At 37.8% G+C, this 17,734-nt stretch overlaps 2 protein-coding genes across 7 annotated transcripts in view; one reads left to right on the top strand and one right to left on the bottom strand.

Annotated features, from left to right (window-relative positions):
• The window catches only part of PSMA8 (proteasome 20S subunit alpha 8), a 123,261-nt gene that overhangs the window by 57,846 nt on the left and 47,681 nt on the right, over positions 1-17,734 (bottom strand). The window lies entirely within an intron of this gene.
• The window catches only part of SS18 (SS18 subunit of BAF chromatin remodeling complex), an 80,744-nt gene continuing 63,382 nt past the window's right edge, over positions 373-17,734 (top strand). For 2 of the 6 annotated variants that reach the window (XM_072829095.1, XM_072829092.1), the window contains exons 1-3: positions 867-1,026; positions 3,647-3,723; positions 12,291-12,375. In XM_072829095.1, coding sequence (XP_072685196.1) covers positions 958-1,026; positions 3,647-3,723; positions 12,291-12,375 — 231 coding nt within the window. In that variant the 5' untranslated portion in view covers positions 867-957. Of the gene's footprint in view, positions 519-866; positions 1,027-3,646; positions 3,724-12,143; positions 12,181-12,290; positions 12,376-15,495; positions 15,594-17,734 lie in introns of those variants that run through there. The other 4 variants (XM_072829093.1, XM_072829091.1, XM_072829090.1 and 1 more) reach the window with 4 other exon arrangements.

Below are 17,734 nucleotides of genomic sequence, written 5' to 3'. Positions count from 1 at the left end.
TGGGCCTAATTTACAAAGCAATCAAGTCTGTAACTGTAAAAGGAAAACCGTGAGGGTGCTCGGTCTCAAAACTTAGTCCCGAAGCTCCTCGTCCGACGAATTCGGCGCGCGTCTGTGCCAGGGCTTTGCCCCACGCGGCGGCCGGCCGTGGGCGGCCTCGGGGACCGCGCGCAGCCGGCCTGCTCCGCTGGGGCCACGGCCACGCCGACTTTCCGACTGTTGGGCGCGCCCGTGCGCCTGCGAGGCTGCGGACTCGGAGGTGCGCCTCCGGGGCGTAGCCGGGCGGTTTGAACCAGCGAATCCGCGGCCGCCTACACCTTCCACCTCTGCTCCCCTCGGCAGGCGCGGCGCCGGGCGGCTCGAGCTCGCAGGTCCTGACCCGGTGCCGGGACAGCCCGGGCCGGCCCCTTCTTCCCGGGGGCGGGGGCCGCTGAGGATGAAGTTGACAGAACTGAATCGGGTCTCGAGCCGAGCGCCGAAGCGCAGGCGGAGGGCGGCTCAGCGCGCAGGAGAGGCAGGCAAGTGGCACCGCGCGAAAGGGGCGGGCCGGCTCGGGCGCTCGCATTTCCTGTGACAGGGTCTGCCCCAGCCTCTCCTTCTCCCGCGGCGGCGGGACCATTTCCTGAATCGCTGAAGCGGAGGGAGGACTGGGGCGCGGCCCTACCACTAGCTCCGACGGCGCGGGGGGGACGGCCCAGCGAGGGGCGGAGGGCGGGAGGTCGGCCGAGAGCCGGGCAGCGCCGCGGGGGCTGCGGCGCCGGGTCCCGCGCCGGCCCCCGACTGCGACGCGCCCGAGGAAGAGCTGGGGGCCGGGCCGGCCGGCTGCGCGGTCGGCGCCGGAGCATCCCCCCTCCCCGCGTTCCCGAGGTGGTTCGGCCCGAGAGGCCGGCGTCTCTCCCCCAGTTTGCCGTTCCCCCGGAGCGCTCGGGACTTGCCCGTAGTGGTGACGGCGGCAACATGTCCGTGGCGTTCGCAGCCCCGAGGCAGCGAGGCAAGGGGGAGATCACCCCCGCCGCGATCCAGAAGGTGAAGCCTCGCGGGGTCGGGGATGCCAGGCCCATCCCGCCCTCGGGGGCGCCGCCGGGGGCCGGCCCGGGAGTCGGCCGGGCGGGGGGCGGAGGCGGGCCTGCTGGGAGGCGGTCGCGTGTGGGAACCCGAGCCGCGGGCTGTGCCCGAGTGGGCGGCGGAAGGCGGCGAACCAGCCCCCCCACGGAGCCCTTGGCGCCTCTGGGCTCTCTCCTGCGGGCACAAAAGCCCAAGTAGCCGCCGCCGGATTTCTCCGGGGATGGGGCGGCGTTCGGGCGGCGGGGCGCGTGCGCCCGGCGGCGCCGACGGCCGCGCGGGGAAGGGCGGTGTGTGGGAGCCGGCGCCCCCCGCGGCCCCGCGCGCCGCTCCGGAGTTACTTCGGCGTCGCCCCGCCCCGCGCGCCGCGGCCGCCGCCGCTGCCGCACACCCGACCTCGCGTCGCGGGAGGCCGAGGGGAAGTCGCAGCGTGGGTCGCCGCCCTCCGCCGCCCCCCGCCGCCCCCCGCCGCGCCGCGCGCTCCCGCCGCCTTGGGGAGCTCCCGGGAGAACTCGGGGGGACGCCGCAGGCGCCTGAGGGGCGGGCGAAGGAGGCCCCTGTGGACTCGGGGGTCCCCTCCGACGTCCTCGTCCCTTCCGGCTTCACCCCCTAGCCGTGTGCATCTGCGGCAGGTCCGCTCTGAGCGCCTGCGCCGGGTGCTGAGCCTGCAGTGGTGACCGCGGTCTAGCCCCGGAGACCACCCGGCCGTCGTGACCTGGAACGCAGTGGTGCTCCCTGCACGGGGGAGGGGGGTGCTGCCTCGGTCGCTGCTCCGCTGCCTGCCAGCTAGGGACACAAACAAAGCTGCTTTATTGTCCGCTGTCCCTTGTTGCCGATGAGCAAGACCGTAATCTGAATTTTAGTCAACCAGACTTTGAAAAGTTACTTGGTAAATTCGGCAGTTTACCTTAGGTATCGCGGTTCTGTTGTATCCATTGGGATGAAGATGAAAACCGAAGAAAAGTCCACTTTTTCGTACCCCTCAGGCACCGTTGTATGCCGGCAGATTATGTTAACGGGCTTCTGTTGACTGTCACCTTCTTTCTCGCGTGGCATTTGACATTTGCCCAACTGTTGCTTTATTTATTTATTTATTTATTTATTTATTTATTTGAACAAACCGGCCTGTCAGTGCCTGGAAGTGGCGGTAGTTTCATAGAGTGCGTTGGGCTAAGTCTGCAGCCTGGCAAACAGCTCCAAGTACATGCACGAAAGACATGTTTCTGGAGGGATTCATTTTTTTTTTTTTTTTTTAATCATTTTGGACCGTAGAAGAGTCCTAAGGCTGGTTGGTTGGTTTTCAAAGAGTTTTTCTTGCATACATGTTAAGATATTTACTACCAGTGATTACTCAGGAGATGCAGATCAATTAGTTTTCATTCTGAAATGAGAAGAGAAAACGGATTCTAAATTAAGAGCCTTACTTTACAATGTGAGAGATTGATGTTAGAAATGAGACATATTCTCTAGTGAAGTTTGTTAGGTTGAGTATTCAACTGAAGAGATTATGTTGTGAAATCATTAGATTGGACTAATGGATTTTAAAGACTTTTTTTTTCTTTTTTGGCATCCGATGATTCTGTTTAGGAAATAACTGCACTTTTTGGAAGAGCATGTCAATATATATTTTTTTTTCTAGCAAGTGAATATTGTGATTCTTATGTGGGAAGAAAGTCACAAGATTCAGTGGATTTTTGTTTTTGATTAAAAGAGCTACATTAAGTTATTGAAGTAGAGTGATTATTGTATTATACTTTATGTTTATCGAGTCTTGGAAATGTAGGACAAGTTCAGGAGGAACATCTACTCCTGTCACTTGACCTTAAGATAAATCTGAGTCTTTAAAATCGTAAGTGATTTGCATAGGATTGTGAGGCTGGCACTAAAACTAACTGGTCTTTTCATTACTATGTCAGTACTTTCCTCAGTGCACCCTTACTTAGATGAATTATTTAATCCTTTAAGCCAATACTGCTTTGAATTGTTATAAGACAGTAGAATGATAAGTTGATATGCTTTTTGTTTTTAAACTCTTGGGACAACTTAATTTATAAGGTAAGCTTGTAAAGTCTGTAACGAATACATATTCATAGAAATTATCGTATTTGATTATTCCGTATTTGGTATATGAACCACAGAACCATACTGTATAACACTTGGAAACTAGCCAGCTATCTCCTCAAGCTTTATGGGCTTATATTTTCATGTATTCATTGTGGATAAGGACAAAATGTTTCTTTACTCCTGCAGAGCATAAGAATGACGCAAAGTTAGCTTTGACCCTTACCTTTTAGTCTTAACAGGCTAAATCTTATATTACAAGTAGCAGAAGTAATAAAATGTTTGAATACAAAAGAAACTCGTTTAGGGCTTCAGGTAATAATTTAAGGGGAGAATAATTGGAATATAGTTCTTTGAAAATTACTGATTAAACATATCATTCCGGGGGTGTAGAATAAGACTTAAAAGAACTGAATAGATTCAGTTCCTTTATGAATAAACATTTCTAGAAATCTGAAGGATTTAAAAAAAAATTTATGTGATGCACTACGTTTATAATAAACTTTTTCTAATTTTATTTCAGATGTTGGATGAAAATAACCATCTTATTCAGTGTATAATGGACTATCAGAATAAAGGAAAGACCTCAGAGTGTTCTCAGTAAGAATGATATGAAAACATTTTTTGTATTCATTTTTTTGTGTTGGTTAATTTTTTACTTTTCTTTTTAATAACAGCTTTATTTAGATATGATTCACGTGTCGTACAATTCACTCATTTTAAGGTTACAATTTAAAGCTTTTGGTATAGAGTCGTGTCATCATCACTGCAGTCCGTTTTAGAACACTTTGATCATCTCCACCCTATGCCCATTAGCAGTAACTTTCCATTCCCACATCCTAATCCCTCACCCTCTGACGGCTGCTAATCTGCTTTCAGTCTGTGTAGACTGGTCTATTATGGTCATGTCATATAAATGGCTTCATACAATATGTGGTCGTCTTTGAGTTCTTTTCCTTAGGATAATATTTTCCAGGATTCATCAGTGTTGAAGCATGTATCAATACTTCCTTTCTGTTGCTGAATAATTTTTCATCGTATGGTTGTACCATGTTTTATTTATCCATCAGTAATAGACATTTGTGTTTTCATTTCTTGGCTATTATGAATACTTCTATGAACATTAATGTACACTTTTTTGTGTGACTTTTCCTGATTTTTACAAAAGAAAAATTTGTTCTTTGGGATGCAGTGGATTTTTTTCTTTTTCTTTTTTTTTGGTCTTTTAAATACTTATCCTGCATTGTAAAATAATGACTTCAAATTTGTGGGTAGTCTGATCTGTGGAAAAGTTAGCTCTTCACACATATAGGATATTTAGTGAACATCCGTATATGTAGTTGAGAAAGCAAAGCTTATATCTTTTTTTTTTTTAATTATTTTTATTTATTTATTTATGATAGTCACAGAGAGAGAGAGAGAGAGGCAGAGACATAGGCAGAGGGCGAAGCAGGCTCCATGCACTGGGAGCCCGACGTGGGATTCGATCCCGGGTCTCCAGGATCGCGCCCTGGGCCAAAGGCAGGCGCCAAACCACTGCGCCACCCAGGGATCCCCGCAAAGCTTATATCTAATAAATAGAGAATGGTTATCATTCATAAGAACCAAACTTGTAATTTTAGTGATGTGTCAGAAGTAAATGGTATCTTTAATAGAATCCAACGTAGTGGAACAAGTTGAATGTTTTATCGAAAGTCCCTAGAATAGCGCTGTCGAGTAGAAATATATTGCAAGCCACATATGTAATTTTACATTTGCTGGTAGACACATTAAATAAGTAAAAGGAGACAGGAGAAACTAATTTTAATAATATATTTTACTTAAGCCATTATTTCCAAAAAGTATCACTTTAGTACATAATCAGTATAAATATATTAATGAGACTGTTTATATTCTTTTGTTTCATACCTAGTCTTTGGAATCTCTTGCGAATCTTGCTCTAATAACACATCATTTTGAACTAGCCACATCCTGTGCTACCAAGTGGCAACTTTACTGGACAGTACAGCTCTAAAATCTTTTATTCCCACCATTGTTTTGTAACTTATCTGTCTTTACTAGAGATCTCACGGGTCTCTCAAGTAGATTATCCCAGCAGCCCAGAGTCTTGCCTCTGCATGTGCTTTCCTGCTGGGCTGAACTTTTGCTATCACTTGATTCCCCTTTATCTAATTTCGAGTCTCTCTTTGTTACTTGGTCGTTTTCCTTGTTGTTTTCATATCATTTTTGAAATGAAAAAGTCATGTAGGGTCATTATAAAAAGAAAATCATAACGTATAAAAGTTGGTAGAGAGAAAAGCAAGTCATGTTTTACCTTCCACTCATATGCTTCTCCCCTCTCCATAGGGGTAACCACTTTTAATTGTTCAGTACCTATCCTTCTAAACATTTTTTTTGTGCATTTGCACACAATGACATTCATATCATATGAATAAATCATATCATTTATTTATGTATTTATTTTTAACAGATTTTTTTTTTAAGATCTTATTTATTTATTCATGGGAGACACACAGAGAGAGAGAGAGAGAGAGAGAGAGAGAGAGGCAGAGACACAGGCAGAGGGAGAAGCAGGCTCCCTGCAGGGAGCTCGATGTGGGACTCGATCCTGGGACTCCAGGATCATGCCCTGGGCTGAAGGCAGGCACTAAACCTCTGAGCCACTCAGGGATCCGGTATAACTATATAAATACATTTAGGTAAATGTTTTGTTTTTTAATAGGTTAGAATTTTATAAATGGGATGTCTGGGTCAAAGATCATGCAGATTGCCAAATTACCTCGCAAAAAGGTTATATTGGTTTTGTTTCTTCCAGTCAGATTTCAGAGCCTTGGTTTTCAGCATCCTCTGCCAGCATTGGAGATTAGTAGTCTTTCAAAAATTTTTGCATATCTGGTTGGTGAAAAGTGGTATCTTTTCTAAAACTTTTTATTTTGAAATAATTTCACTCTTGAGAAAAGTCTTAAAGAAAGTAGAAGGGATGCCAGCTGTTGAGCATCTGTCTTGGGCTCAGGGTGTGATCCCAGGATCCGGGATTGAGTCCCACATCGGGCTCCCTGCGAGGAGCCTGCTTCTCCCGCTGCCTTTGTCTCTGCCTCTCTCTCTATGTGTCTTTTATGAATAAATAAATCTTAAAAAAAAAAGGATAAGAAATTCCTGTATGCCTTAATTTTCATTTTCTTCCCGATATCATTCATATCTTCTCCATATTGTTTCACAGAGACATTTGATAATAGGTTGCACATGACTTTATCTTACGTTCAATTACCTGTGTGTATTTCATAAAATCAGACATAACTTCTTAAATAATCAGTATAATTGTTAGAATTAAGAATAGAATTATCTTCAGACCTCTTTAAAATTTTGCTACTTGTCCCATTAATGTACTTTTTTCAGGTTTAGGGTCCTGTGCAGGATCAGATGTTGCATTTAATTGTCACATGCCTTGATTATACCTTTGATCTGAAACCATTCTTCAGTCTGTTATCTTTCATGTTGTTGATGTTGAAGAATACATAGCGTTTATTTTGTGGAATGTCCCTCATTTTGGCTTTGACTGGTATTTCTCCTTGATTAGATTATGTTATGCACTTTTGGCAGGAGCATCACAAATAAATGGTGTTGTGTCCTTCTTGGTGCATTCTCAAATAGCTGTATGATAGTGATTTGTCCTAGTATTTGTGAGAATCTTAATCAGTTACGGTGAGACCTGCCAGTTTATCAACTGTAAAGTTATTATTTTTCTCTTTTTAATTCATATGTATCTTCTTAGGCAAATACCTTGAGACATATACATAATGTTTCTCCTTGTCCTTTAAAAAAATATTTATTTTTTAATTTCAATTTTTATTATTTTTAAAAGATTTTATTTATTCATGAGAGACACACAGAGAGAGAGAGAGAGAGAGAGAGAGAGAGAGAGGCAGATGGAGAAGCAGGCTCCACACAGGAAGCCTGACGTGGGACTCGATCCCAGGTCTCCAGGATCATGCCCTAGGCTGAAGGCGGCGCTAAACCGCTGAGCCACCCGGGCTGCCCCTCTTGTACTTTTTTTTTTAAGCATTTATTTAAGTATTCACCATCCAATGATCCTTGATTGAAACTCTTATTACTATGGTGGTTGCCAAATGGTGACTAAATCAGTCATTCCTTCTACATTTATTTGAAATCCTACTTTAAGGAAAACATTTCTCATTCTCTGCCCCCATTCACTCATTCATTTATTTATATCTGAATGGATTTATGGATTCTTACTATAATTCTTTAAGTTATAATGTTATCCTATTTTCTTTTTAAGTTGTCCCTAATGTTGGCCACTGGAGCCCCTCAAGCTGGCTTTTTGATTTGTATTCATTATTTTTTGAGCATTTTTAAAAAATTTTCTTGCACTACAAGATATTCTAGGCTTATCTTGTTCTTTTTCCTGTCCCATTTTGGAATTGCCTATTTCTCCAAGCCCTGGTTCTTTTTAGAGAATGATATTTAGAAACTTAGGTCTGAGTATTTTATTTTCTAGTCACTTGTACATTTTGCATCTTATATGACAATTTCCACTACTTTTATGTGTATTGTTTCTTCAGTGAGTCATGTCTGTTTATATTTCAAAATATTCTCTAAAAATTAATTAATTAGCTGATCTATTCCTTAGTTTAACTATGGATAATCATCAGTGGTAAGGAGATCACTGCCTCGAATTGGCCATGGGATGATAAAAGTCGACAGGCTCTGATTAGGATACTTATTTTCACCTGTGGCTTTTTCAACTGTCAGAGGATTTTGTGGCATAGGACTGGTTCAGTTTCTTAAAGGACCCAGTAGTGCATGGCTTGGATAGAAAGTGTTCAGATCTAGAATGAGCCTTTCCAACTTGAGTCAGAAGAAGTTTGTATTGCTTTATTCTTTATATTCTTAGCTTTTTTTGTGTATATATGATCATTTCTTCCTTCTGCATATTGGAATAGACCTCATTTTCTCACATATTTGGTGCAGATGGGGCTTACATTGATTTAGATATAGTCTTATATTTTGCTCTTCCTGACGGATTTAATTTCATTTTTAGAGTTCTTTAGATACTCTTTCTTTATCAAGTTGTTTGTGAGTAAAGAGAAAAAAATTCCTCCTCTCAACCTTAAATGTTCTCATTTCTTGCATTAGGAGAAAGCAAAGGAAAATGAAGAGGAACAGTAAACGACAGGCATCTAGGAACTGATAGTTCAATTTTAATTAAACAATTCCTTAAGATGTGATAACTTTGCTTGGAACAGTTATTTGATGTAAAATAACTATTTTTTATGAAAGTATTATATGAATTATAGAAAATTTAAAGACACAGGTAACATAAAAATTACATAACAAACACTGTATCTCACCATCTAAAGATTTTTCACTGGTAACATCTACATACATGTGCACACATTCCTTTTATGTTCAATAAAAGTAAATCACTTGTGGAGCTCTTATGCAAAAACCCTATTCCTTTTTAAATTCTGATAACATATGTGTGAGAATGTACTATTGCTCTGTTATAGTTTCTGGGTATTTTCTAAAATAACATATTTACTTAAATCAGACTTTATTTTTGTATTTCATTATAAGTACTTCAGGGTGTCCTAGAAGTGATTTTCATGGAAAAAAATTGTATTAATCATTATATAGAAGAATGTAGTTTTAAATATCTAGTTAGGAAGATGACTTTTATTCTTTAAATTTTATTTCTGTTGTCTTATAAATCTAATCTTCACAGCTTCTTGGTAAAGGTTTTTTGTTAAAAATGAGATCTGACTTTTTCAGATTCATTTTTTAATTATATGCATAAGTTTAACAGTGGATATTTTACCTTACTCCAGATAATTGATGTAGTGGTTCTTAGTGGAATCTTTGGGAAGTGGAACTGACCCTCATTTAATATGTTGATAATTATGGGTGTTTTGGAATATCTGCCACTATTTATTAGGAAGTTACCATCATCATACAATGTTAAATATGTTTATATTTACCCTTGTTATTTATACTCCGTTTTCTTAATACAGACTGTTTTAGAGCTAATAAACATACATTAAAAAAACTAAATTGCTTCAGTGATAAATGTAATAGTATATACAGAGTAAATTTTCAGAGGAAAATGTTTAATATTTATAGAAGAATCTACTTTTTATTATTTCAGTAGAGTCCACTAAAGCCAGATTCTTCTGGAATGTTTGCTTATTGCTTTGTAGGTGATGTATACACAAACTTGTAAAAGAATATGAGTATATACTACTTTTTCAATAACTTTCATCTTTGGGTCTTAAATGATCTTAGAAAAAGCTTATTTTGATGAATGCTGTAGAAATAATGCAGTTTACAAGAAAGAAAACCTACTGAAGTTAGATAAGATACCTTATATTAGGTAAAATATTCGGGGCTCTTGGTGCAATTGGAGTAATTTGAATGGGTTTTTGGATTATATATTACTGTATTGATCTTAATTTTTTGTACAGTGGTTGCATATGGGAATTTCCTTGTTTTTGGGAAATCAACACTGAAGTGTTAGAAGTAGTGGAGTAATATGTCTGTAATGACTCTCACAAGGTTTTTTAAAAAAAGCTGTTCTGAGTATGTGTATGTGTGCTTGCATGTGTGTACATATTGGTGTGTATGTTTACAAATGGAGTAAGACAAATGTGAAATGCCGGGGATCCCTGGGTGGCTCAGCAGTTTAGCGCAGCCTTCAGCCCAGGGCATGATCCTGGGTACCAGGGATCGAGTTCTGCATCGGACTTTCTGCGTGGAGCCTGCTTCTCCCTCTGCCTGTGTCTCTGCCTCTCTCTCTGGAATAAATAAATAAAATATTTTTTAAAAATGTGAAATGCCAAGGATTGGGGAGGGTGAGGGAAAGATACTTGGGAATTCTTTATACTGTTCTTAAAACTGTAAGTTCAAGATTATTTCAAAAATAAAAGTTAAAAAGATTTAGTTTGGGGAAATGTCCTAAAACTGAAGTACTCCATAAAAGATGCTGTATTTATAGATATTTAGAACTACAAGGGACTTTGGAGATCTATTTTTAACTCCCATTATTTTACAAAGGAGGCCTTAGGAGCATGGCAGATTAGATTTAACAGTATTTTAAGATGGACTTGTTAAGTACTAATCAGCATGACTAAAATTTTTTCTTAAAGGGTCATGAGGAAGCCATAGTCTCTTAGTAAGGTTTGTTATTTTTATTTGTGCAGGGTGGTCAGCAAATTTCATATCTGAATACTTTAAAGCCATATTCTCAGAAAAGACACTTAAAGGAGTAGACTTTGAAGTGAATTTTATGTTCTAATTAAAAATGGCTAAATAGTTTTAAAAAATGGCAAGATTTTGGAACCCTATACCTTAAATTCCATTCAGGATCTTCACAGAATAATGAAATGGTTCCAGGTAGTGGTGCCTGTTAGCGCTGTTTTAAGAATTTTGACAACATAATTAACCATTATGAATAATTCAGTACAATACAATAACTCCTGGTCCTCTTTTGTCTGAGGATCACTGTAACAAACATTATATCATGTTTAATTGAGCAACATAGTGTAATACGTGAGGAGAAGCATTAAGATTCTAAACTTGTTTTTTAACAACAAAGTCATAAAAGGAAACAAACACTTTGGGAAGTATTGGTTATGTCTGTTACCTTGATTGGGGTGATGGTGTCACAGGTGTTTGCATATGTCCAAACTCATCAAATTGGACAAGTTAAATATGTGTCGTTCTTTTTTTATATTGGTTATACCTCAATAAATCTGTAAAAAATAAAAAATGAGCATAAACTTGTTAGGAAAATCAAGGGTCAGTGAGAAGTTGTTTTTCCTCTAATAAGAAAAAAGTAGTGAAACCAGTTCTAATAGAAAAAAATAATGCTGCAAAAGATTTCCTAGGATTCCTTATGTGATGTATAGATAATGATTTTATATGTGATCTGTATTATTATTTAAATATTTTATTTATTTATTCATGAAAGACACAGAGAGGGAGAAAGGCAGAGACATAGGCAGAGGGAGAAGCAGGCTACATGCAGAAAGCCCAATGTGGGACTCGGTCCTGGGACTCCGGGATCACGTCCTGAGCCAAAGGCAGACGCTCAACTACTGAGCCACCCAGGCATCCCTGAGATCTGTTTTAGAAGACTTTATTTAGCTGAATAAAATTCTTTTATCTTATTTTCATTATTTTAATTTGTGTATAATGTTCCTAGGTAAACAAAATTCTAAAACAGCCTAACAATTTAGTATAGGATTTGTAAGTTTTTATTTGGAGGGTTTACAAACATTAGTAACTGAATCACTACCAATTTGCAGAGTTAGCAAAACTAATTCATAAGATTACAATGAGCATGTTTAGCCACTTTGTTGCAGTAGTGAGAATTTGCTTTGTTTTATAAAGTTAATTCTTAATGGTATTAGTGTCCAGTTATTTTGTCTCATATTACATATATATGTCTCTCTCTCTCTATATATATATATATGTTATTTGTAAGTAAACATGTCTATTATCTTCTTTAATGCTGAGCCCTAACAGATGGGCAGCATAACTGTAGCAGGCATAAATTGTTGGTCACTGCTGCCAGAGAAAGAAAAAGTTTATGTGATTTCTGCCTCCTTCCTGACATTTTCTGTTAGGGTTTGAGGGTTTTGGCAATATGAAATTGGCGGGGGGGGGGGGGGGGGGGAAGAGGAGTAGCATGTCCGTTTTGTTGAATTCCTTCATTCTGGGTCTCTTTTTGGAAAGCATATGTGCAGTGTATAGAGCTGGTACATATCTCAGTTATTCCATTTCCTGAGCTGCGCAAATATTGTACATGTTACTAACTTTTCAAAACCTCACTTGTCTCATCTGTAAAATGAAGAAAGTAAGAACTTTTACCTCAGTGTGGGTTTGAGAATTGACTGAAACATATGAGTATATATAAAACAACTATAACAATATCTAGCACATGGTAAACTCTTTATGTGTATTATTATCTTTGAATGTATTTATTATTTGGAATTATTTTGCAGAGGAACTAGGAAAAATTGAAGTGCTATTGATGTTCAGGTAACATAAATCTTTTATTAAACTTGGGAAATAACTAGAATGCTAATTTGTATTGAAGCAGATAGGAAGAAAATTATTTTTAAATATTGATATTTGTTTTGTTTTAATAGGTATCAGCAGATGTTGCATACGAACTTGGTCTACCTTGCTACAATAGCAGATTCTAATCAAAATATGCAGTCTCTTTTACCAGCAGTAAGTACCTTTAAAATAGTATAAAGTAGACAAAATCTTTTAGACTTATGTACAGGATAACACATTTTTGTTTAGTGATTTTTAAGTTTTGTTTAGTAAATTCTGCCCTTTGCGAACATAAGGGTATTCTATGTGATCTAAAAGCTTCATTGTTTTGCCTTCATATTGAATTTGAGTTAATTCACCTAGAATTGATTCCCTCCCTGAAGAAGTTATATCCATCCATCCATTTACCCACATACCCACCCACCTGCCTACCTACTTACTTAATTATTTTCATCTATAATTGCAGATATAATTTATGAGTAAGTCTATAGTATTTCAAAGCAAAACCCAGGCATCATATACTTTCCTTGGCAAGTACTTCAGTATGCATCTCTAGCAGAGAAGAAGCATTATTCCACCCAAAAGATTAACCAGAATTTCTTAATGTTTTATAATACCCAGGCTATCTTCGGTTTTCATTGATTATCTTAAGAGCACCCAAATGTTTTTTTTTGTTTGTTTTTATTTTATTTTATTTTATTTTATTTTATCTTATTTTATTTATTCATGAGAGACACAGAGAGACAGAGATAACAGGCAGAGGGGAAAGCAGGCTCCATGCAGGGAGCCTGATGTGGGACTCGATCCCAGGCCCCCAGGATCACACCCCGGGCTGAAGGCAGCACTAAACTGCTGGGCCACCAGGGCTGCCCACACCCAAATGTTTAAACGATTGTTTGCTGCAGAATCCAGACAAGATCCACATGTTGCATTGGTTGATACATGTCTTAAGTTTCTTTTAATCTATATCAGTTTATCTTTTTTATTCTCTGTTTATTTGTTGAAGAAACTGGGTCATATTTATAGAGTTTCTCACATTCTAGATTTGGCTAATTGTATCCTCATGGTCCTTTAATGTGTTCTTCCATTTCATCTCTTATTTCCTATAAACTGGTAATTAGGTAGAGAGGCTTGATTAGGGTTAGGTTTTGTGTTTTGTGTTAGGAATATTTCATTGAGGGGCACCTGGGTGGCTCAGTCAATTAAATGTCTGACTCTTGATCTCAGTTCAGATATTGATCTCATGGTCATGAATTTAAGCCTTGAGTTGAACTGCACTTGTCTATTGTATCACATCAGGAGGAACATTTTGGTTGTTCCATTTTTAGTAATGTTAAGATGGGATGGGACCTCTGGTTCCATTTTTAGTAATGTTAAGATGGGATAGAATGTCTGGCTGGCTCAGTCAGTAGAACATGTGACTCTTGATCCCAGGGACGTGAGTTCAAGCTCCAGTTTGGGGCGTGAAGTCTATTTAAAAAAAAAAAAAAAAAAAAAAAAGATGGATCCATGGGTACAGTTGATACTGGCCTGATGAATCTATTACAAAGTTCCCCATCAACCTTCGACTTAATGGTTTTAGCAGTCATTAATGCTTGTTGATCAGATCTATTATTTCACATTGAGATCATGATGAATTTCTAATTTTACAGTTCCTCCTGCATTTATTAGCTGTACTTCTTTTAAAAAAGAAAAACTTCTTTCCTCAAGTATTTGGTTATTCTGAGATAGAGAGTCCCTATATGAGAATCATGATTAAAGATTGGTTTCTATCCTCTTAATCAGTTTTCAAAATAACAAGCTGGCCCCTAGCAATCTGACCAGTGATATTTTTTTTATTGTCATCTAAACATTCACGTTTTTATATTTTTAATGTGTGTAAGTCCATTGCATCATTCTTTTTGATACTTCAGGTTGTCTCCTCTTTGGTCAGTGAGAGGCTGTTCATTTGGCTGCTGTGTCCATCTGACATGATTCAAGTATTATTGTACAGCTTCTATTCTTTCAGGATTTGAGAGAGCTGTGACTATATTTTCTGCCCCGGAACTATTCTGCCTCAGCTATTTTTTCAAGCAGCGCTTTTTTCACTGTGAATTGATACCTAGAGACCCCAATTTGGATGTTTGGGGCATTCATTATTACTGGGTTTTCTTTGTTTTTTTGGTATTTTTGGTGAATAGAACTAGTAAACATGTTTTTTAGAAAAAGAAATAACATGTTGAATTAGTGATATTTCCCTTCAGGAATTAGCTTTGATTTTATATATTATTTCTTGTCTTATTCTAAGAATCTTGGTACCTTAATGGCATTATCATGTTAATTTATTTGCTTTATACATGTATAAAGTAATTTCAATTTAACAATACCAAGATTGCCACTAATAAGATGATGTTTGTCTTTAGGGTATATCCCACTGGGAATATATATATATAATCAATACATTTCTTTTTGAATCTGAAATAATTCATGTGATTATTACTATGAACTTGATTACTAGCTAGGTGGAATTTGTTTTTGTGAATGGTGTGAGAAGTGGGTTCAATTTCATTTGTTTACGTACGGGTAGATTTCTGTCCCAGCATTATTATCTATTGGAAAAACAAAACAATGACTTTTCTCTATTTTGTCAGGCCACCCATATGTGTGGTTCTCTGTCTGATCTCTATTCTGTCCCATTGGTCTGTTTTTATAAATTCCACTATCTTGTCACACTTGTCATAGTCTTCTAAATCTTGATGTATGTTAGAGAAGTTCTTTACTACTTAATGTTTTTCAAGAATATCTTGGCTATTAGTCCTTTGCATTTCCATATATGCTTAAAAACCAGCATGCCCAACACAATCCTGTTGTGATTTTCATTGAGATTCTTTGACTAAATTAATTTGGGGAGAATTTATATCTTCACAATATTGAGTCTGTCAAATCATGATCATTGCATATATTTTCATTTTTTTAATCCTGTAAATATCTTTCAATGAAGTTTTATGATTTTCCCTGCAGAGGATTTGCGCATCTCCCAATGGATTCACTGTTAGGCACTTCATATTTTTTGAGGCTATTTTAAGAGTCTTGATTTTTTAAGTTTTATTTTCTAACTGCATTTGCTATTTACATGGAAATGCGCAATTGATACTGAGTTTCACAGTCTTGTTCAACTCTTATTTCTAACAATTTTTCTGTAGATACCTTCTATTTTCTGTATTCACGAACATATTTGTGAATAATGAGTTTTGTTTCTTTCTTGCCAATCCTTACATCTTTTATTTCTTTCTCTTGCCTTACTTTTCTGGCTAGGACCTCCACTACATTCCTGAATAGAAGTGGTGATAGAGGACAACTTTATCTTGTTCCTGATCACAAAGGGAAAGCTTTCACTCTTTGACCATTAATAAGTATGATGTTTGCTGGAGTTTTTTGTAGATGCCTTTTATCAGATTAAGGAAGTTCCCTTCTGTTTCTGTTGTGCTAAGTAAGAGTTTATATCTTGAATGGATGTTAAATTTTATTAAATACTTTTATTGCATTTAATGAGATGATCATAATTTTTCTTTTAATCTGTTAATGTGGCGAATTACATTGATTTACTTTTTAATGTGCAATCAATCTTGCATTCTTGTAATTAACCTTTTTCATGGCCCACTTGGTCATGATCTTTGGTTTGGTTTGGTTTGGTTTGGTCATGGTCTTTAAAAAAATTGATGTATTCAGTTTGTTAAAATTTTGATCACAATTTTTATGTCTTTGTTCTTGAGTGTAATTGACCTTTAATTTTCCTTTTTTATAATGCATTTGTCGGGGTTTTATTTTGAGGTTATTTTGGTTTTATAAAATGAATTGGAGAATGTTCCTACTTTTTCTTATCTGGAATAATTTGTATGATAGAGCTATTGTTCTTAAATGATTGGTGTACTTCTCTAGAAAAGCCATGTGAGTCTGGAGTTTTCTTTGTGGGAAGGCTTTTGTTTACTAACTCAATTTCTTTATTGGTCTTTGGACAATTTAAAACATATATTTTGTGAGTTGCCTATTTTGGTAAATTGTGCTTTTTAGCATTTACTAAATTTTCAAATTTATTGCCGTATAGTTCATGAAATAATCTTGTCTTTCTAATGTCCTCAGCATCTATGGTGATATTTTCTTTTTTATTTTTTAACATAGTTTATTTGTGCCTTCTCTTTTAAAATGTTTTGATATTCTTGCCAGTTGTTTATCTTTTTTTTTTGTCTTTTCAAGGAATCAATTTTTGACTTTTATTTTTGCTGTGACAGCATTTCTCAAACTTCTTGTTCTCAGAACCCCATTATACTTAAAAATTACTGAGGACTCTGAAGAACTTTATATGGGTTATATATATATTGATATATTTGTAAATTTTCCTCAGTTTTTAAATTAAGACTGAGAAAGTTTTTAAAGTGTTTATCAGCTCATTTAGAATGAACAATAATGAACCCATTACATGTTAATGTAAATAATGTTCTTTAAAGGAAAAATAACTCTTTTAGAACAAGTTTAAGTAGGAAAGGAGTAGCATTGTTTAATAATTTAGCACATTTCATTTAAATGTCTGACTTAAAACAGGTATATTCTCTTATGTTTCTGAATTCAATCTGGTATAAAATGTCTTGGTTGAAATAGAAAAATATCCTTTTTCACTCAGATATGGAATTGGAAAAGGGAAAACTATTTTAATAGCGTTTTCATATTGTACAATAATCTTCTTTGATAGTACAGAGGATTTCAACAAGTGTTTCTAAAGGTTTTTTGCGATACGGAATCTGAAACAATATCAATAGATTTTTCTTATTCTGGTATATTAGAGTTCATTGGTCTGTCCTGCATTTTGGATGGATCTTCTATCATGTATAATTTTGTAACATGCTTTGGTCATTTGGAAAATAGAAGTGCATTGAGTTATGTACATCTAAATATTTACGTATTTCATTATATGATACCAAAAACCACATTTGTTTAAATCACCACCAGTCTCATCAGAAGTTAAGTATTGGGATGCTGTCAAACTCAAGATTGTAGATAGAAGTTTGCCAAATTCCCAATTCTTGCTTGAAAAGTCAAACTTAATCATTGGCAAGAAATGCTGTCAGTTATTTTCCAGGCTTAATGTGTTAATTTTTGAGCAAATGTCTGCCAGAAACCCAAGCCTGGGTAAGTCTAGTTTGTCTAGCAGTAGTTCTTTGAATTAAAAATGGAGTTCCATAAAAACTGTATGGATCAGCAAGCAACTCAGTCACAGAGTGCTTTTATCTTACTTTGATTTGCAACAGATACGTTTATTACTTTCTTATTTTGTCCCAGAATATTTAACTGACATAGAGAATTTAATAAATGAGTAATTCTTACTGTTTCATCAAGGACGTTCTTAAGTGAAGTGACTTTTTTTTTTAACTGCTAGTCTGGCAATCAATAAATAATACAGTGATTTACTGTAGAATTTGGTGCCTTCATTCATGCCAAAACTCTGGCAGTTAAACCCACTTTCTTACTTTTGCACCATTGTTTTAAATATCAACATGGC

This window comes from Canis lupus, chromosome 6, assembly GCF_048164855.1.
Source record: "Canis lupus baileyi chromosome 6, mCanLup2.hap1, whole genome shotgun sequence".
Taxonomy (NCBI): Eukaryota; Metazoa; Chordata; class Mammalia; order Carnivora; family Canidae; genus Canis; species Canis lupus.
This window is presented reverse-complemented; position numbering and strand designations above follow the sequence as displayed.